At 37.0% G+C, this 22,174-nt stretch overlaps 2 protein-coding genes across 3 annotated transcripts in view; one reads left to right on the top strand and one right to left on the bottom strand.

Annotated features, from left to right (window-relative positions):
- The window catches only part of ctdspla (CTD (carboxy-terminal domain, RNA polymerase II, polypeptide A) small phosphatase-like a), a 60,533-nt gene extending 51,474 nt beyond the window's left edge, over nt 1-9,059 (bottom strand). The window contains exon 1 of one of the 2 annotated variants that reach the window (XM_079806888.1): nt 8,633-9,059. In XM_079806888.1, coding sequence (XP_079663014.1) covers nt 8,633-8,705 — 73 coding nt within the window. In that variant the 5' untranslated portion in view covers nt 8,706-9,059. The remainder of the gene's footprint in view (nt 1-8,632) is intronic. The other variant, XM_079806887.1, reaches the window with a different exon arrangement.
- Nucleotides 9,060-11,372: 2,313 nt separating this feature from the next.
- On the top strand, nt 11,373-21,845 carry gars1 (glycyl-tRNA synthetase 1). Its single transcript, XM_079806054.1, has 17 exons — nt 11,373-11,680; nt 12,128-12,229; nt 15,934-16,036; nt 16,163-16,304; nt 16,416-16,504; nt 17,034-17,110; nt 18,217-18,362; nt 18,458-18,607; nt 18,720-18,882; nt 18,961-19,125; nt 19,207-19,314; nt 19,437-19,582; nt 20,567-20,652; nt 20,730-20,839; nt 20,922-21,015; nt 21,110-21,300; nt 21,400-21,845. The coding sequence occupies exons 1-17, from the start codon at nt 11,423-11,425 to the stop codon at nt 21,523-21,525; spliced, it is 2,256 nt and encodes a 751-aa protein (XP_079662180.1). The 5' UTR covers nt 11,373-11,422; the 3' UTR covers nt 21,526-21,845.
- The last annotated feature ends 329 nt before the right edge of the window (nt 21,846-22,174 follow it).

The raw sequence follows: 22,174 nt of genomic DNA on the forward strand, positions 1-22,174 counted from the left end.
TGAATGCCTTGTACTATTGTAACATTCAGTCCAAAACAAACAAGCAGCAAAGCTCAAACAGAGCACAAGAGATCTGCTGCATAAATAACACAACAAGCACAAACATATGCTGAAACACAAATGTATTACTGTTACTACAGAGTCTACAGTGGTGCTAAATACAGAAACCCTAAGACTGAGAAAGACATGGTAATTCACACATTCACACTGAGATAACATATACTAACACATCAACACACACCCAGCACCATCAAATGAAGAACTCAGGAGGGTGCCAGTGAGTATCATTATACAAGCGGAAGTGAAGCCCACCCACTCTATCTGACCCTGATGACTTCTGCCTGGTCTGACCGCCAAGAGTCTTCCATCTCCTCAGCTTTCTTTCAACACCTCCATCAGCCTTCCAGAAGCCACAAATCCACAGAGCTCTCACTGATGAAGTCTTCCGAGAGGACATTAACAATTAAAGAGAGGAAGAATGTCTTAGGAAGAGAATAAATATCTCTGAGGCCTTCGATGGCAGGTCTGATCTTTAGTGCGGATCGTTTCTCACAAGCTTCAGAATCTCAACAGAACAGACCTTCTCCAAGCCTCCAAGTGAAAGCTTTATTTATAGCGCTTTATACAATATAGATTGTTTCAAAAAAGCTTTAGTTACAAACAGGAAAATAACAGAATCAGTGATGCAAACTTCATCAGATTTGTGGATTTACATTGTTCAAAAATTCTGCTTGAAGACCAAGATATGTAATTTCCATTAGGTGGAAATGGAAGAGTTTTAGGCTGCTTTCACACAAGCAGTTTTGGTGCGCACCCGGGTTCGATTGACACCAGAGTTCGGTTTGTTTGGATGATGTGAACGCTGTCTCCCGAACTCGGAAGCGCACATGCGAACCGTAAATGTAAATGCGTAAAATGTGTGTTTGTGTGCGTTTCACTCATTTTCGTACTGCAAGCAGAGAGCTGTAGATCTAATTTCTGCTCATCTTTAGCGTTCTTTAGAGCATTTGCAGTACTTTCGCGGCAGATAGACGCAAGTGCCATTACGTACTGAAGCTTTAGAAAAAAAAACAACGGTTCAAAAGCAAAAATATAAAAGTGAGGTGAGCATCGCTATGCATTTTGCCACCTTCACGCTCGCTGTCGTTACTAAGCAACCGGGTAAACAGCAGCTGCTTTAATGACGAAAACGCACCCGGTTTGGACCCAAATAATATAATATGAACAGAGTCCAGCGGGGGGGGGCAATCGAACTCGGGTTCGGTCCAGGCAATCGAACCAAGTGTGAAAATCACCCTAAGTCTGTCCAGCAGGTTTAAACATGAAGATTGAGCTGTTATTTTGCCAGTAGTAGATGACTGGCTTATCAATGGCCATCATGCTTCTTGTTAAAAGCTATAGAACACAATGTTTTGGTATTTCTGTAGGAATTAACATTGCAAACTTATATAGTGATGCAGGTATGACTTTACTTTGTAGGCCAACCGGCAGTTAGCATCGCACTGGTTCCCTTGAGAAAAAACCCAATAGGATTTTCCCATAGGCCTTTGGATTATCGCAAAAAACAAGCTCTGCGATCAACAAATGTTTATGATACTTACACGTTTTGTCCATCAAGATAATTATCACAGATGAACACAACTTTTATTATTTTAAAGCCTAAATGCAGTCGCCAGAAGTAAAAGGCTAAACGTAGGCTAAACGGACTACACCACGGTCGCTAGATTTCAACGCCACCATCACTGAACTCTCTGAACTCTTTCAGTTTTTATCTCAAAACATTTTCCCAGTTAGACTAGTTTATAAAAGCACAATTATGAGCATAATGAGGCTGTAAAAGTGGTCTGAGCTTACCTTTTCGGCGTGATGACGTTTAATATCTTCGACAGCCTCTAGTCCCATTTAGCCACTTGTTAGCAACCGCCTTTTTCAAGGCAAGTAACAGCTTCAAAAAAATCACAAGTGGGGTAATACTGATGTATTTTATGTCACAGAATGAAACATGATAGTGTTTTACGCTTGTGTTCACCACAAATCTTATTATTTCAGCCATTTAAACGAAATCCCATTCAAAAAACCCATTGACTTCAGGACGAGGAAACTGGAAGTGCTAAAATGCTAACTCCCTTCTGCGTTTTGGCCTACAAAGTGATGTCATACCTGCACCACTCTATTGTGCCCATGTCTAAACTGTAAATTAGGAAGGCAAACATCCTTTTGCTATTGAGCAACGCAACAAATCCATATTGTATAAGGACACAGTGCTGGTGCTCTTCCTTGTTGAAATATGATTCTATAGGAGGTGCCAGGCAGCTTCTAATTGGAAGACGGCTTGATCGGTGTGGGGATAAGCACCTATGCTCAGACACTTGTTAATCTGATTAAGGTAAACGGCTCATCCAATGATACCTGACAAAGTTAAGACTTATTAGAGCAAAGCTGGTCAGTTCAGCAGCAACGCAACACCAAAGCATAAAGCAGTACAGTGAATTTGATTGAATTCAATCCCATCCCATGCGGGCATGTAGCTGTAGCCTCGGGATAGCCTGGGAAAATCTTCCTTTTGAACTCTATTAGCACATCATTTTCCAATATGCTATTTATAGAGAGCATTTTGCCAGAGGCGTCTTTATAATGTCTCCTCAATGATATGGGCATCTCACTGTCAAATATGTCCCCCATCTAAATTAATCATAGATGTCCGTATGAATGCGTGGCTGTGGCTTTAAAGAAGAGGGATTTAAGATATAACATTTCTGAGACAGTATATATAATGCATGATTATATAAAAAAAAAAAAAAATTATATATATATATATATATATATATAACTACTGTTTAAAATTTCGTGGTCAGCAAGATTTTTTTTTTAATTACAGAAAGAACGCATTAAATTGATCAAAAGTGGCTAAAGAGAAAAGACTTTTACGCTACAAAATTTCTATTTCAAACATATGCTGTTCTTTTGAACATTATATTCATCTCAAAGAATCCTGAAATAAAATTTGTCAGTTTCCACAAAAATATTAAGCAGCACAACTGTTTTCAACATTGATAATAATAGGAAATGTTTCTTGAGAACCAAATCATCATATTAGAATGATTTCTGAAGGATCACGTGACACTGAAGACTGGAGTAATGATGCTGAAAATGTAACTTTGCCAAATGACAAATGACATATTAAAATATTAATATAGAAAACAATTTTGAAATGAGCATGCACAACAATTAAATATTCAATATCAAAATGATACAGATTACTCTAATATTGGCCAAATTATCAAAATAATAGATACATTGTACATCTTTTATAAGAAGAGGGATGCACAATGCATCTATATTATTTTGATAATTTGGCCAATATTAGAGTTTTGTTTAATCTATCTGTATCATTTTGATATTGAATATTTAATTGTTGTGCATGCTCATTTCCCCAATTTTTTACATTTAAATTACCTTTGCCATTATGTAACACTCAGTTATAGTTAATCTTTAAAAACAATAATACATTTATTTATTATTATTAAAAATAATTTAATACTGTTAAATGTAATCTTTAGCAAATCTCAAAATGAATATGCATTTTTCATACTATACAGTCTAATGATGTGATGCCAACATTTTCTTGTAGCATATAAAATGAGTCATTTTTTGTTATTGTGTTTTAGTTTTTATGTATATGCACAAAATAGTATATTTTTTACATCGATGCATCCATATATACGACAAAAATCTAAATAAACTAGTTGTCCTCATCACAATCCATCATGACCCATTGCTAGGTTTGCAACCATCTCTCCCTCATATTGTGAAGCCTGCACAATAATCCATAATGTAACGGGCTTCATGAAGTAAACCAAACAGACTGGACGCCAACCAGAGATGGATGATACAGGGATTGTTTTTACAGTTGGTTGGATAATAGTGTTTCATGCTGATTGTATGATGTCATTATGTGCTTCCTGACATTAGCTGGCCAATGCTCCATGAGTTTTGTGGACTGACAAAACAAGGCCTCATGCCTTGCAAACAAACATAATGTGTACTCGAATCATCCAGAATTATGAGCACATATTTGTAATTTGCTGCACACTCAAGAGACCAAAAAAGGCCTCCAGACTGTACGCCCAACCACATTCGGTTTGCAAGGTTAAGATTGCAACAAGAATGCAAAATGAGAGAGTATTCCCAAATAAAGTGGCAAGGAGACCGCCTAACCTTGACTGACCATTTCTCTTAGAGACTTAAGGGCAAAAAGCTTTTAACAAGCCCTAAAAGCCTCCATGACCTCATCCATCACGTGCATCTACAACTAGATTCGCTTTATCACCTGTAACAGCGTTTGTCCCGAAACCCTCAGCAATAAGATTCCAATGCCAACTTCATTAAACTCTATACATTATGCATAAAGGTGCAATCTATAAGCACCAACACCAGTGCCGCACTTAAAGCACATGCATTTGTCAGATGCTTCTTTGCTTACAACGAAACCGATAGGTTTCTGAAAATAGCCCCATCTGGCTTTGAAATATTCAGCAAGTGTGACCGACATCCAAGGCCACTGGGTTAGAGAAGTTTTTCACCAAATGAGGGGACCGGTGTGCAAAGCTTAATTTTGAAAAGGTAAGGTTGTGTTTCTGCATGACAAACCTCGAAAACTATGCTTCATTATACGTTGTAGCTGTAGCTAAGAGACAGTGGCATATTTTTAATGAGAATCTTTAAATCTCACAGAAAGCTCTGAATATCAAGATCAGCAACTGCGATGGGAATACCTGGCCATGAAAAATCATAAGGGGTAAGGGAGGGGTGTAAAGATACATTGCCATATCGAAATATTGCGATATAAAAATGTGACGATTTGTATCGTTGATGTAAACAATATGATTAGCAATTAGCCCTGTCGCAATAATCAATATATCGCCCATTATGTTTACATGATAATGAATGTCACCAACATTTTACTCGATTGTGCTGTCATATTGTATGTTTTCAATCTGGAGGCGAAAGTGGTTCTCGGGCAGTTCCTTCAAACACAGAGGGGTTATCGACAGGTGAAAAAAAGGCGCCATTTGAGGCGTTTTAGTGTTTTCCTGACAACTACTGACAGTTTGGAAGAATAAGCCCAAATGGACTCGATTTCAAAGCCGCAATCCCCTGTTCTGGTGCACATATAAATGTCAATGCAGAATGACGAGTGTTAAAGCCGTTTCGCAAGGGAAAATGTTCATTTACTATTTATTCAAATTTTTTATTTTTTTATTTAGGATAATATAATTTTTACCCTTAATTTCCATGATCTAAAGAATTAAAAGGTTGTCATTTGAAAGTGTGTAGGTCTACTTGCATTATTATACTGTTATATTAGGATTATATATTAGGTGGCATAAAATAGTCTTAAAATGACAATAATATCGTTTATCGCAATTCTTTCTGGGACGATATATCGCAAAACAAAAAGTAGTTATCGTGACAGGCCCATTCACAATATAGAGTTAGTTTTATCCATGGCTCAACTTACTGTATTTATAAGGTATAATTAACCCAAAAATGTCAATTCTGTCATCATTTACTCACCCTCATGCCATTTCAAACCTTTAAGATTTTCGTTCAACTTCCAAACACAAATGGAGATTTGTTTTTTTATGAAACTTAAGATTTTGTCCCTCCATTCAAAGTCCATTCAAACTTAAAAGACACAAAAATGTTACAAAGGTAATATTAAAAAATGTTTAATCAAGTGGTCTTGTTTGTAGAAGTAGAAGTAATTGGGATTGGAGGTTTTAAAAACAGAAATGTGTAGTATTAAATCATCAATTTTTATAGTTAAGGTTTTTTTTGCATTGTTAAAGTAGTAAAATTTGATATAATTTCACACAGGAAAGTAATTTGTAACTAAAATAATGTTAACATCTCATGTCTATGCTATTGAAACTTGAAAATGTACCATATCTATTTACTAAATGCACGTTATTGATCTTAGTGTGAACAATTCATCCATGCAAATGATTAATTTATTCCAAAATTTGACCTTTTTAATTAAAATGTCACAACTCAATCTAACCGTAAAACTTCGATGTACATCACAGTAAGGAAGAAAGGATCTGTCATTACTTCCATTTCATCACAACTTTTAATGATTACAAATGTACCCCATTCACTTTCAGTGTCTCACTGAAACCCAGATTTCTACTTTTTTGAAGAAAAGAAGGGCCAAGTCGAGTTGTTGATTAAGCTTAACTTGTATTGCACCTGGAAAGTTCCTTTAAAGGACATTATTTTCAATCATCACCTTAAAGGGGCTGTATGCAACTTTTTCCCCAAAATAAACGTAACAATAGCCTTTTTATTTTACCATTTATGACTCAAACATCTCCTGATGAGCATACTGACACCTTGTCCGCTCACAGTGGGTGCACCTATAAGCCTGTATCCTATTTTTCCTATTTTCTGGCGGGTCGTCTTTTCCCGCGCTGTCTGCGGATGTGACGTCACCACCGCTGCGAGAGCGAGCAGAAAATGCGAGCAGAAAAACGCATATAGCCCCTTTAAATCTGTTCAAATTATTACTATGATGTTAAAGGGATAGTTCACCCAAAAATGAAAATTCTGTCAATTCAAGTTGTTCCAAGCCTGTATGAGTTTCTTTCTTCTGCTGAACACAAACAATGATTTTGAAGAATATGGGTAACCAAATAATTGATTGGCCCCTTTGACTTCCATAGTATTTTTATAAGATGGAAGTCAATGGGGCCCATTAATCAAAATGTCCTCTTTTGTGTTCAACAGAGTAATGAAATTCATACAGGTTTGGAAGGGTGGATAAACGATGACAGAATTTTAATTTTGGGTGAAATATCTCTTTAATAATGTTGCCATAGGGGTCCATTCACTCCAATAAGAGGTGACAGCTATAGCTTGATTTGTGAGTGTGTGCTTTCCTGCACATGGCCGTGCATAAATTAAGATTCATCGCAAAAACGAAATATGCCTGGCAGACAAACAGAGCATTGCACTTATTCTCTGGAGCCGAGCATAAGAGGCCAGAATTTTAACTGCGAGATGATACCACATCTCTGATTCTAATATACAGAACTTCGAGCTTAGCGGGCATCCTAAATCAAAGAGTATGTTAAACTGATACTGATATCAAGACGAGATTCCTCTGTCATACGACCCTCCCTGGCAAACCTCTCATATTGGAGGTATCCTCAGCCAACTGATCCAACTTCATGGCAGGGGAGCGGTGAGAGGGCGCGTAACGTCCCAAAAGCAGACCCCATCCTTCTGCTCCTCTCTTGTCTAGTAAGCCCCCCCAACATGTGGACTACCATCTGTTTGTGCTCTAAGTGACTGTAAAATGTTTATGTTGTGTTGTTATCCTCAGAAAAGCAGCCGGAAGCCACATGAAAATAATTTACGAGATTTATTTACTCACGTTAATTCGTTTGGGCTAATCTCGTAACTTCATCTCACATTAGTACGTGTTGTGTTGACTTAAGCAGGCACAAGACTTCCATGGGGGTAAACGCTCTCTTGAGAACTAGTTAAATGTAGAAGCAATTATAAAAAGCAACTGATAACCGTATAAGTAGGAGTTTGTTTCCCTCACCCTCCATGGAAGTGCTATGGAATTGAATTTGCATTTGATACCACACTGTTTCAATCAACTAACACACCGGGAAAAACTAGTGGTTTAACCGCATTAGGCTTCAGATGGTGACTCCGACTCAAAATGTGTCAAGAGCACTTGGGGAAAGTGCCAGGCTGGAGGAGATATTGATTTGCTGGGCAAACTCACTAAACTGTATTGAGTAAAATAAATCTTAATTTAGAAGCACTGCAAAATCCAAAGAGAAAAGACAATAATATGAAAAAGGGACCAACATTTCTGAAAAACAAACATGCTGCACTGTCAACCCAATCCTTCCACTATACAGAAATCCACCTCTTCCACTGAAATTACATTAAATGTTTAGCAGCAGTTAAACTGATTCTTTCATCCACAGTTTTTGCTTTCAAGACAGAAAACCATCAACAGTTCTGAGCAGTACAATAATGCATGATTGTCATTTTACATGCAGAAATGTATACAAAAACAGGGATCTGTGTGGCAGAGAGTGTTTTGTTTTCAGGTTCAGTGGCATTAAATAATTTGATCCGCTTATTGAGGCTCTAGCACAAGCATTAAGATTGAAGCATAGGAAAATAACTGTGAGCGAGTACAGTGTATCCATATTAAACACATTGTCGTTTAATAACAAGAACAGAAGGCAGCAGACTGGAAACACTTGTTTTGAAATTCTCAATCATGAGCTGGAAACCATAACGTTACACTATAGAAAAACATGTCTTATTCTGTATTTTAGTATTGATTTCCAATTTTGTAAAATTATATATATATATATAACAATAACGACAATTAAATACAACACTTCAATAATATAAAACAATAATAATAAATGATTGTTTTAACATAATATTATTATTTTTTAAAAATGAAAATAATAATTAGTCTTTATAATCTCATGGATTAAACCTTAAGAGCATCAACAGTAAAGCTGCAGTGATTCCGCTGTCAAAACAAAAACATCCAACATCCAGTCAAATAAGCAGCCGCCAATCGCCTTACCTTTTTCTTGACAAGAAAGGATCTCTTCCTCCTTTGGATTTGCTACCTGGGTAATGATGGACGTGTTGTCCATGGAAACGGGATTTTATTCCTCCTCAGTCACTTATGTTTTGATAATTTTCAGCTAGCCTGATGCTAGCGAGCTAGCGGAGTGAGTCCCGATGGCAGACGTACCATACACCGCACACACAATCTTACACCACCGCATCCAAATAAACATACAGCACACACTTCATGATCATGCGGCGACCAAATGCAAGACGAGATACTCCTGTCAGATGACGGCAATCGGCGACATTTCAGCCCTCGTGTGAAATGATGTCTATGGAGATCAGTGACAGAGTGTGTAATAACAAAGAGTCTGAAATCTGCAGCCGCTCTTTCTCTCCCCTTCTCCTTGTGTGTGTGTGTGTGTGTGTGTGTGTGTGTACACGCGCGCACACACACATGATGTGACCGTGTGAAACGACCCTTTAGAGAAATTTACCATGGTAACCGTAGTTACTACAGTCACTTTTACTTGATATCAGCCACACTGTCAAAAAAGTGGGGTAAACGAGAAATAACACACAAAAGTTTGTGTACACTTAACACAAGGAAACAAACAAGAATTATTGTTTTTGCTTGTTGCATATCTTATAAAAGACCAATAGGCTACACACCTAATGTTGAACCCAAATCAATGTCATGAATCCAGTATAGATGTATAAACTGAACAAATAACATTTTATACACGTTGTTGTTTTCTAATTTATTTCTGACTGTTTTTTGTTAAGGTTATATTCAAATAGCAGCATGACTATTTATAGAATATTTATATGTATTAACAAAGTGTCAAGGCAAGAAAAAAATCTGTATGCCGCTCATCTATAGTGATCTGTATCACAGGTCAAGCTAAGTTTATTAATGTTTTTTAACTGGTCTGATTTTCATAAAATATGTATTCTAGCTTACAGCACTTTTAAAACTAGTTTGTTTGCTCTCACTTTAGACATTATTGCAGCATATTATCTCACATTCATTATGGCATTTCAAACCTTTTTCAGACATAATAACCAGAAAACTATAAGCTATGAAACATCAGATTTAAAAGATCTAAAAAAAAAAGATGCAGAAAATTATCAATTCTATACATAAAGCACAATAATCTGTGGTTTAAAAAGGAAATGATTTTGCTGAGACTCTAAGAGAAATTGCAGTGATTTCAGAAATGCTTTAATGACAGGGCGAGAGGTGGGAGGGTTACTGAATATTTTATGACGGTGGGGGTTTGATCTTAATGTTTAATAAGGCAGTCTGATGCAACCTTCACGTCAGCTAGTTTTGCAGCCTTTTTACACTTTATTAAATTTTTGTATTAATACGTTTTTAATATTAATAATTTTAAAATATAAACAATGTAGCTAAATAAACAAATAATGTCAACAGGCTATTAAAATATACAATGTTTAGTGCTTGTTGAGTTTCTAAATTAATTTGGATTTTTGAAAAACGAATCAAACTTGTTCTATTTAACTCATAAGAAAACATTAAAAAAAAGGCTACTGCAGAATATTCTTTTGGAAATCGAAGTCTAGCCTATATAACTAATGGATGACGTTTATAAAAAATATATACAGAGTATAGAAATTATAGTGTTTGCTTTGTGGCAAATGGCTTGAATAAATAGATTTAAGTACTATGTATTGTTATTCCACAGTTGTTCCAATTGAGTCACTATTTAAACGTGTGCCTATACTGACATCTTGTGACCGAACAGTAAATTGTTTCCTGAGTAATTCGTTTCAGATTGAGTTTAACTCCTGGAGTCCTGTGATTGGAGGAGATGATGGCTGAACTGGAGTCAGTTTTATTCATTTTGACAGTGTGACAAATGAAGAATATCCAAACAAGTAAAACAAGTGTTTGTTTTAGTAAACAATTGCAGAGGAGAGGAGATATTATATTATATTATATTAATTAATATTATTAGTAATTAATATTATATAGTATTATTTGTACTCATACAATATATAAATTGTATTAAATCATCATATTTATGAGTAAATTCTCTTCTCTATATATACTCCAAAGAGTCTTCCTGAGGTAGTGTTGTTGTTGTTGTAGGCTACTGATGAATTATTGTTGTTGTTGGGGTAGGGGTAATCTAGACCTGGCCAAAAATTGAGAAATTACACTTCCCATTAATGCATAATGTGTGTAAAATGTGCATGTAGACAATGTGAAAACAAGCTTTTAAAAAAAAACAATCAATGGCCCATGCATCTATTGATCTCACTATAGTGAACAAAAGTCAATGACAACCATGAAATTACTGTTTGTAAAAAACGAGGAATGATTATATCCTTGTTTTGAAGTTATATCGTGTTGCCTTATCGTGTGTTTTCTTTAATTTCTTAAATATCTTGCAATGAATGTTTTACTATTCTGTGTATTGTTTTTTTTCTTTCACAAGGTGTTGAGTTCATTGAGTAGGCCTACTATTTTAAATTATTTACTATTAATTATACTTTGTCATGTATAAGTAAATATGTATTTATTTAAAGCAGGACTGAAGTGATTTTTACTTCGTTCTTTTATTATTAGGCCTACTTTGCACTTGTTTTATTTCGATTTCTGCACTAAGCAGAAGACTGAGAGGTTGTGGCGAATCTGCCATTTTTAATTTAAACTAATCCGATTGTACAAAAGAAATGGCGAAAGTATCGAACTGAATCGCCGCCGGCACTTACTCATTTCTGGGGATTTCATCATTCAGTTCCGCGGTGTGGTTGCTCCTCCTCTCGGTCCATGCTGTCTCTGCGTAGCGCAACATCAGCACTCCTCCTCAGGACCGGTACACAGATTGCCACCGTCCGCGCTGTTCCGAGGGTCCGATCCAGTCCCATACGCCTGTGTGCTTCCCCTCCGATCAGAGCGCTCTCACTGTCGGGCTGTTTGTGTAAGAAGAAGAAGAGAAGCGCGTGGCTGGAGATGACGGAAGGGCAGAATATGGGTGGCAATATTGAAGAGGTTCTGGCTCCCTTGAGGGTGGCAGTGAAGGAACAGGTAATGGAAGACAATAACAAGCATATGTAATATGCTGCGTTATTATCTCACATAGTCATTCATGGCATTAAACACGTATTTGCTCTTTATTCGAGGTGGAACCACCATTTAGGAATCAAATGCGGCCCTTTATATTAGTCAAAATGGTTAAAATGGCTTGTTATGGAAAACGACATAATGCCTTTTTGCATACAGTGATATTGCAGTAAGTGTATTACAATGTGGTGGCTTTATTTTGGGTTTATACTGCTGGATGATTCGGTCTGTCAGTGCCACGTTTGAGATGACCAATTCTGCAACAGAGACCAATGGAGACTGAGGGTGGAGAAAAACACAGACAGTTAAAACGAAACTCAGCATATTTATGGGGAAATGTTGATGGATGCATATGTGTTCTAATATCCAGTAATTATAATAATAAACTAAGCTGTTTATTTTTCCACATAGGGTGATCTTGTGCGCAAGTTGAAGGCAGAAAACGCTCCTGATGTAGATGTCAATAAGGCCGTAGCAGAACTTAAAGCTCGCAAGAGGATCCTTGAGGCCAAGGTGAGACATGTTATTCTGTCAGTTATGCTCCTTAAAATAACATTGGGATGCTGTTAAATATGAAGTGTTTAAGATGCATTGATAGATCCCAGGTTATCATTTGTTTCTATTGTTAATATTGTGAAATATTGGAAAGATAATGGTTTACTTTAAAATATAATTTATTTCTGTGATGCAAAGCTGAATTTTCATCAGCCATTACTCCAGTCTTCAGTGTCACATGATCCTTCAGAAATCATTCTGATATGCTTATTTGATTCTTTTTTCAGGATTCATAGATTCAGGAAAGTTAAAAAGAACAGCATTTATTCAAAATAGTAATCTTTTATAACAATATACATTTTTATTATCACTTTTTTATCAATTTAACACATCCTTGTTGAATAAAAATATAAATTTCTTTGAAAAAAAGAAAGAGAAAAATTACTCACCCCAAACTTTTGAATGGTAGTGTAGTGATTTAAATTTTTTAATAAATTGTTCTTTTTTTTTTCTTTTTTTTTTCTTTTTATTCATCAAAAATTCCTGTAAAAAGCTTCACAGGTTATATAAAAAATATAAAGCAGCAACTGTTTCCAACATTGATAATAAATCAGCATATTATAATGATTTCTGAAGGATCATGTGACATAGGAGATTGGAGTAATAAGTGATAAATTCAGCTTTGCATCACAGAAATAAATTATATTTAAAGCATATTAAAATACTTTGAATAAAATAAAATCATTTTAAATTGTACATATATCACAATATTTTTTTGTGTATTTTTTTATCAAATAAATGCAAGCTAGATGAACACAAGAGACTTGTTTGTAATATTTCCAAACATTCTACCGGTACTATATATAATCGATGTCAATAAATGAAATAAATTATTTTAAGTTTTTATTTTTCTGAAATGTGTCCGTTTGGTTTTTCAGTGGCATTGCATACGTTGTAATTATTAAATGTGCTAAAGTTCTGATATTATCTTTATTTCATATATATATATATATATATATATATATATATATATATATATATATATATATATATATATATATATATACAGTGAGGAAAATAAGTATTTCATTTATTATTACTATTTTGCAAGTTCTCCCACTTAGAAATCATGGAGGGGTCTGAAATTGTCATCGTAGGTGCATGTCCACTGTGAGAGACATAATCTTTAAAAAAAAAATCCAGAAATCACAATGTATGCTATTTTTAACTATTTATTTGTATGATACAGCTGCAAATAAGTATTTGAACACCTGAGAAAATCAATGTTAATGTTTGGTACAGTAGCGTTTGTTTGCAATTACAGAGGTCAGTCGTTTCCTGTAGTTTTTCACCAGGTTTGCACACACTGCAGGAGGGATTTTGGCCCACTCCTCCACACAGATCTTCTCTAGATCAGTCAGGTTTCTGGCCTGTTGCTGAGAAACACGGAGTTTGAGCTCCCTCCAAAGATTCTCTATTGGGTTTAGGTCTGGAGACTGGCTAGGCCACGCCAGAACCTTGATATGCTTCTTACAGAGCCACTCCTTGGTTATCCTGGCTGTGTGCTTCGGGTCATTGTCATGTTGGAAGACCCAGCCTCGACCCATCTTCAATGCTCTAACTGAGGGAAGGAGTTTGTTCCCCAAAATATCACAATACATGGCCCCGGTCATCCTCTCCTTAATACAGTGCAGTCGCCCTGTCCCTTGTGCAGAAAAACACCCCCAAAGCATGATGCTACCACCCCCATGCTAGGGATGGTGTTCTTGGGATGGTACTCATCATTCTTCTTCCTCCAAACACATTTAGTGGAATTATGACCATAAAGTTCTATTTTGGTCTCATCTGACCACATGACTTTCTCCCATGACTCCTCTGGATCATCCAAATGGTCATTGGCAAACTTAAGACGGGCTTGGACATGTGCTGGTTTAAGCAGGGGAACCTTCCGTGCCATGCATGATTTCAAACCATGACGTCTTAGTGTATTACCAACAGTAACCTTGGAAACGGTGGTCCCAGCTCTTTTCAGGTCATTGACCAGCTCCTCCCGTGTAGTTCTGGGCTGATTTCTCACCTTTCTTAGGATCATTGAGACCCCACGAGGTGAGATCTTGCATGGAGCCCCAGTCCGAGGGAGATTGACAGTCATGTTTAGTTTCTTCCATTTTCTAATGATTGCTCCAACAGTGGACCTTTTTTCACCAAGCTGCTTGGCAATTTCCCCGTAGCCCTTTCCAGCCTTGTGGAGGTGTACAATTTTGTCTCTAGTGTCTTTGGACAGCTCTTTGGTCTTGGCCATGTTAGTAGTTGGATTCTTACTGATTGTATGGGGTGGACAGGTGTCTTTATGCAGCTAACGACCTCAAACAGGTGCATCTAATTTAGGATAATAAATGGAGTGGAGGTGGACATTTTAAAGGCAGACTAACAGGTCTTTGAGGGTCAGAATTCTAGCTGATAGACAGGTGTTCAAATACTTATTTGCAGCTGTATCATACAAATAAATAGTTAATTTCTGGATTTATTTTTTAGATTATGTCTCTCACAGTGGACATGCACCTACGATGACAATTTCAGACCCCTCCATGATTTCTAAGTGGGAGAACTTGCAAAATAGCAGGGTGTTCAAATACTTATTTTCCTCACTGTATATATATATTTGATTTGATATTTGATATATTTGATTACTTAATTTGCAGTGCTTCATGGGAGTGGGCAGGCACTAAAGTGTTCTTTTAATGCAATGTGCTTGTTTTGATTCTCTGATTGGTGAAGATTTCTTAGCAGAATAATGGTTTTTTTTCACCAGGAATTACACTGTTAAACACAATTATTTAAAAAAATATGTGAACAGATGGCATCAAAAAGCATATATTATAGATTAACAACCTTGTAGCTCTCAATATATCTTTAATGTTTTATACAGTAAGTTATTGTTAAAAATAAATTCCCCTAAAGACAGGGACACACCAAACTGATGCCAAAGAACTAACGCTGATGAAAGCCGACTGTGTTGTCAACTGTCTGTTTGATATATTCGTCTATACTGGCAATTCAAAAAGGAAAAGTGAAACTAAGACTCCAGGTATACAAACCATTAACAAAGCAGCGCTTGCTTACCGTATTGAATATCAATCACGTTGATCGCATCCCTTATTGTTGCTCAGGTAAGATGACGTAAAGTTATAACAGCCTTCTGTCTGTTCAGTTTTGACTTACTTGCTCGCTTTCATCACTTTTGCTCTTATTCTCATGCACTGTCTCGTTCACTTAGCTGAACAGCCAATCAGAGTTCTCTCTCTCACCGATAGCCCAACATCGGTTCTACATGTTGAATCTGCCCAAAAAAAACGGAACACACCGGAAAAACTTATTCAGCTGACGCTCAAAAACGCTTGGTGTGTCCCTGGCATAAGGATACAATTAATGGGATTTTTACCTTTGGAACCTGACTTTTGCACCCTCCTGTCTGAACCTCTTTACTGGTTCAACCAATAGTGTGAGTTCGGGGGTGGGACAGTCTGTTTGACCGACCAAAGGTGGGTGGGTATAGTGTTCTGAAAACCACCATTATTTTTGCAGCTCCGTTTGATAACATATTACACTCTTTATTAATCAGACTGGTAGCTTGAATACGTGCTTTTTAGTTAATTTGGTTTTGTATGTTTTATCCTCATTATTTACAAAGTCAATAATTTGACTCTTTTTCCATTTTACAGGAGCTTGCCTTACAGCCCAAAGATGACATTGTGGATCGAACCAAGATGGAAGACACTTTAAAAAGACGTTTCTTTTACGATCAGGCATTTGCTATCTATGGCGGTGAGCATTTTCAGTGTTTACAATATTCCTCCATATATAAGTATTTTAATACCTTCATTACTAGTAAAATAACTATGATTGGCTTAGTTATTGTCACCTCATTGCTTGTTTTTGTGTGTGAGAAAGGTGTGAGTGGGCTGTATGACTTTGGGCCCGTCGGATGTGCGCTGAAGAACAATATCCTCCAGGTCTGGAGGCAACACTTCATCCAGGAGGAGCAGATTCTGGAGATCGACTGCACCATGCTTACACCAGAACCCGTTCTCAAGTGAGCATTCAGCTGTCTGTTCACCTTTAATCTGTAATTCAATCTGTTAATTAATCCGTAGCCATGGCATCAACTCTAGAACTCTTATTCAGTGCTTTTGTTGCATTTCAGGACATCAGGACATGTGGATAAATTTGCAGACTACATGGTCAAGGATGTCAAGAACGGAGAGTGTTTCCGTGCCGACCACCTCCTTAAAGGTTTGTCATTGTTTCTTATATAAATAACTGCTCCAGTGGTACTGTATGTGTTGACCTCTATGAGACAGTCAGGCTCTGGTCAGCTCTGTTGTCCACTGATCTGGTTGCTGTTCAGGGGTAAAAGAAAACAATAGGATCTGTAAGAATCACAAAGGTTTTATCAGGGGACCAGTCTGTCTCCATAATCTGTAGACCACCAACCTGACTGAAATGAATAAGTGCCAAAGCACTCATAGTGGTATAACTTTTGTTTGTCCATCAAAAAGCTCTATTATGAAAATACCTCTTGCTCTAATACCAATTGTAACTGATGAACAAATGTGTAATGTTTCAGGGTGATATCAAATAGTCTATTAGCTTTAAATGGTTTCAGTAGGAAATTCAATAGAAGTTTTATTTTGTATAACATTTATTTCGATTTTTCTTTTATTGGGAATGTACATTAACAGTAATAGTAATACGTTCCTGTATTAAAATTAAATAAATACCACTACTAATAATAATGCATACCATGTCTTTTTCTTTTTAGCTCATCTACAGAAATTAATGAGTGACAAAAAATGTACGGCAGATAAGAAAAATGAGATGGAGAGTGTCATCACTCAGGTATGTCTCACTTGGGCATGTTTTAATAATCGTTCTAACTCTATTAGGGGTGGGAATCTTAAGGCACTTAACAATTAGATCCGATTCCGATTCTGGGAGTAATGATCCGATTCCCAAAACGATTCTTAACATACATTTTTGGTAACCAATTATCCTGCTGTGCAAATACATGAACTTTACATTTTAACCAAAATTGGAGCTAATATGTGTTTTGTTTTTAGTTCGAATATCTGTTTGACAGTTTTGCAATATAAAAAATAGCGACTGCAGCAAAGCGTTTGTGCAAAACTGCAGAAAAACTGCATAAAACGTGCGTGTGTTTAACCCTCTCACCGGGAAAAGTTTCCCCACGGGTGCGATGCCCCTGAGCAGGTCGTAGTTTGTCCATTTTATCTTAAACTAAGCCAATTCACCAGCATACGAACGTTCGCCTATCAACAGGTTTTTCAGTTTGGCCGGTGACCGTGCGCGCGCGCCCAGTGGTGAAGTGGCCATTTGAATTGAACACAGAATCGATTCGGAATCGTTGGATAACGAATCGCGATGCATCGATGCAGCGACCTTTTCTCCCACCCCTAAACTCTATATGAATAGGGAAGTCCACACCACAACAGCTTTTTTTTAGCTGATGAACGATGCAAACATTGACAGCCAATCAGAATCCACCCAATTTTAGACCTTAACCATTGAAAGCAGCAGCTGTCAAAACTGCAGCGCATGCTTATAATAAACAAAACATTATCGTCCGTTGGTGTGGATGCTAATACAGTTATCATTATAATTAACATTCTTGGTGTGAACGGGCCCTTAATTTTTTTGGGGGGGTAATCATTTGGGGCCAGTTTTCTAAAAGTAATCTGATCGGATTAGATCAAATCTTGAAAATGGGTTGTTCAAAAGAAAAAAAAAGGATTCTGAAATCAGATTAGATCACAAAATCTAATCTTTTGATCTGGACCAAATTATCAGTTTGTGTTGTTCAAACTTTTTAGTAAGATTGGGATACCTTTTATCCAAATAATCAGGATTTTGTTCCAGAAGGGTGGATTTCAGGAACAAAAAGTCCTTGTTTATTTGATGTATTGATTAGTTGTTTTTTTTCCCAGATGGATAACTACACTCAGCAGGAATTGGCAGATTTGTTTGTGCAATACAAAGTCAAGTCTCCCATTACAGGAAACGACCTCACACCTCCCATCTCCTTCAACCTGATGTTCCAGACCTCCATTGGGCCTGGGGGCAACATGCAAGGGTATGTTGGACACCACCAGACCGCACGCTATAATTTTAAAATATCCAAAGTATGAAGACTGATGCATTGCTCTTGGGGCTACATTATTTCCTCAGCTATTTAAGGCCAGAAACCGCTCAGGGAATCTTCCTCAACTTCAAACGTCTTTTGGAGTTTAACCAGGGGAAGCTGCCATTCGCTGCCGCCCAGATCGGAAACTCCTTCAGGAATGAGATCTCTCCTCGCTCTGGCTTGATTCGTGTCAGGTGCGGCTTATGATTTTTCTTTTGAACATGACTCTCTTTGGTTGTTTGGGTGTCACACAGAAGTGTTTCCATTAGGATTTCAAATGTACTGAAGTGATGTTTCCCTCCATAGAGAGTTTACCATGGCTGAGATCGAGCACTTTGTAGACCCGACTGAGAAGGTTCATTCCAAGTTCTCTAATGTTGCTGATCTGGACATCATTCTTTACTCCTCCAAAGCACAGACTAGTGGGCAATCTGCCCAGATAATGAGGCTGGGTGATGCTGTGGAGCAGGTTAGTCGAGATCTGATTCTTGATGCATTGATTATAATAATCAGTTTGGTTTTTCTAATAAACTTTTGTACTGTGTAGGGCATCATCAACAACTCCGTGTTGGGCTACTTCATTGGAAGGATCTACCTTTATCTGGTCAAAGTGGGTGTGGCGAAAGACAAGCTTCGTTTCCGTCAGCATATGGACAATGAGATGGCCCACTATGCTTGTGACTGCTGGGACGCTGAGACCAAAACCTCCTATGTACGTTCAGTGTTTACTCAAGAAACTTTTGTGCAATTCGAATAAGTGTTTAATTGTGTGTTTGTTTGTGCTGTTTTTCAGGGGTGGATTGAGATTGTGGGCTGTGCTGATCGCTCGTGTTATGATCTTCTGTGCCACGCACGGGCCACCAAAGTCCCTCTGGTTGCTGAGAAACCCTTGAAGGAACCCATATCCTTCAACTTCCTCCATTACTTAAGCAATTGCAACTGTCAAAGCATTTGAATGGGTGTGTCTCCGCACAGAATTTTAGTTCTGTTTGTCTTCAGTCACCTTCCTTAACTGCTTCACACAAAGTTGTAAATGTTGTCCAGTTCGAGCCCAACAAAGGAGCCATCGGCAAAGCATACAAGAAGGATGCCAAGTTCGCCATGGAGTACCTGGCCATCTGTGATGAATGCTATATCACCGAACAGGAGAAACTCCTCAACGAGACTGGGTGAGCGTCATCGAGATCAAGAGTATTTCAAATTTTGGTTACACTTTATTTTAAGATGATGTAGTTACATTGTACTCACTCAAATATGTACAGGGTAATATTAACTAACTACATGTACTTACTATAGAGTTACGGTTAGGGTTTGGTTTAGTTACTTGTAATTACTGTTATTACAATATTATTACTATAAGAAGTACATGTAGTATCATTAAACTACGTTACCAACATTTGTAATGTCAATTACACCCAAAAATGAAGATTCACAATATAAAGGCAGTTTTATTTGATTAAAGTGACAGTAAAATTGTGAAATATTATTACAATTTAAAATAACTCTTTTCTAATTGAATATATTATAAAATTGTATTTACTTCTAATGGCAAAATTTTTACAGCTTCATTACTGCAGTCTTCAGTGTCACATGATCCTTCAGAAATCATTCTAATATTCTGATTTAGTGCTCAGTAACATAAGCTACTTCATATTTTTTCATGAATAGAAAGTAAAAGAAAACGGCATTTATTTGAAATAAAGACATTTATAAAGTTACAAAATACATATCACTTTTGATCAATTTAATACATCCTAATAAAATGATTAATTCCTTAAATCATTAATGACCCCAAACTTTTGAATGGTAATGCATAATGCATTGTTAATCATAAATAATTAAGCGATCATAAAATAATAATTGGCTTTTATTTGTCTTAGTCCTAAGTCAGAACAAATTATGGAAATATTGTTTGCAAAAATAGTACGTTAGCAGTTTTTGCCTGTCCAATATTAGAATACAAGTAAAAAAAAAATTTATTTGATCATTTTGAATTACATGCAGTCAAATTCTTATTGACCGTTTAAATATGTCCCATCCAGCTTCTTTTTTCAGTAGGTAATTGATGTCATAGTTTTTTAAACCAATAAACTGCTAAAATAGTGCCCACTAATATTAATCTGTCCATTCATTGGTTTCCTCTGTCACTGCAGTGAGTTCACCATTGAGACGGAGGGCAAGACTTTCAAACTCACCAAGGACATGGTTAATGTCAAGAGGTTCCAGAAGACCCTGCATGGTAAAAGGAACTAACATTATGTCAGCGTAAGAGTATGTAAAAGACGTTAAATTTAAATTACATCATCTGCTTCACAGTTGAGGAGGTTGTTCCTAATGTAATCGAACCCTCCTTCGGCATTGGAAGAATCATGTACTCCATCTTTGAGCACACGTTCCGTATCAGAGAGGGAGACGAACAGAGAACGGTAAACACATTGTGCTTTAATATTCTGTAATTAATATATTTGTCTTGCTTTATTTATGAACTTTGCTGCTTTCCCTATTCAGTATTTCAGCTTCCCTGCAACTGTTGCACCATACAAATGCTCCGTCCTTCCATTGAGCCAAAATCAGGAATTTACGCCGTTCGTTCGAGAATTATGTGAGCAGTAACATCTCTACTTTATTTATGAAAATCCATCAATGATATCGAAATAATATTTGTGTAATAATTAATGCTTTGCTTCGCTCTACAGCTGACGCCCTGACCAGGAATGGTGTCTCCCACAAGGTGGATGATTCCTCAGGATCTATTGGTAGACGCTATGCCAGAACAGACGAGATTGGTGTTGCATTCGGTATCACCATCGATTTCGACACCGTTAATAAGACGCCCCACACGGCCACTCTGAGAGACCGTGACTCCATGAGGCAGATCAGGGCTGAGGTAAAGCAGTTGCTCATATTTGTGTCTTCATTTCATTTGAGTGAGCGAGAGCGAGTGTGTTGACTCTTTTGCTGACATGTACAACCTGTTTATTTACAGGTTAGCGAGTTGCCCGAAATCATTCGTGACCTGGCCAATGGTGCCATCACATGGGCGGAAGTGGAGAGCAAGTACCCGATCTTTGAAGGCCAGGAGACCAGCAAAAAGGAAACAGTGGAGGAGTAGACTTTCTATCCGTCTATCTCATCTGCCTTTTCCCTGGAGGCAGTCACAGACATTTTTACATCTGCATTCATAGGATCAAATGTATGGCAATTATAACGTACAACCAATCAATGTGCACCAGATGTTCCACACAGCTGGAACCGCTGTAATCAAGTACTCCTTTAACTCAAGGAAGCTCTGTAAGGACCTAAGGAGGAAAATTAGGTTACTGTACTAGTAAAAGGATTTCACCATTCCTGTTTTTGGGTTGATAAATGAAGACATGAATCTTGCATATGGTCAAATAAATCAAACCAGCACTTTCTGGACCTATAAGAGTGTGTTTGGTAATTTTTTTTTATCAAGTATGTGTTCAGCGAAAGATGCACTGAATTTGTTGGCCACATGGGGGCGTCACAACTGGTAGTTGATTTTGGATGACTAAAAGTCTGCTCGTTGTCCAACACAATATTTAAAGGCTCCCTGATAAGTATAGACTATTATGGGCTTGTTTTTATAACTGGGAGTATTGATACTGTGAACTGTGATTCATTTAGTGACTTCATACGTTTTCTGAACTATACATTTTTCAGTTAATATATTTTTATTATAAATAAAATCAGTTTTTTTATTGAGACTACTTTAATTAAACTAAGTAAATTTATATTAA

The sequence above is a fragment of the Gobio gobio genome (assembly GCF_949357685.1).
Source record: "Gobio gobio genome assembly, chromosome: 23".
NCBI lineage: Eukaryota > Metazoa > Chordata > Actinopteri > Cypriniformes > Gobionidae > Gobio > Gobio gobio.

Excerpts from the sequence above, each read along its gene's own strand:
- gars1 (XM_079806054.1), top strand. The coding sequence starts at position 11,423 with ATGCTGTCTCTGCGTAGCGCAACATCAGCACTCCTCCTCAGGACCGGT. Across the intron at positions 19,126-19,206 it reads CTGAGACCAAAACCTCCTAT|GGGTGGATTGAGATTGTGGG; the intron begins GTACGTTCAGTG and ends GCTGTTTTTCAG. Across the intron at positions 21,301-21,399 it reads TGAGGCAGATCAGGGCTGAG|GTTAGCGAGTTGCCCGAAAT; the intron begins GTAAAGCAGTTG and ends GTTTATTTACAG.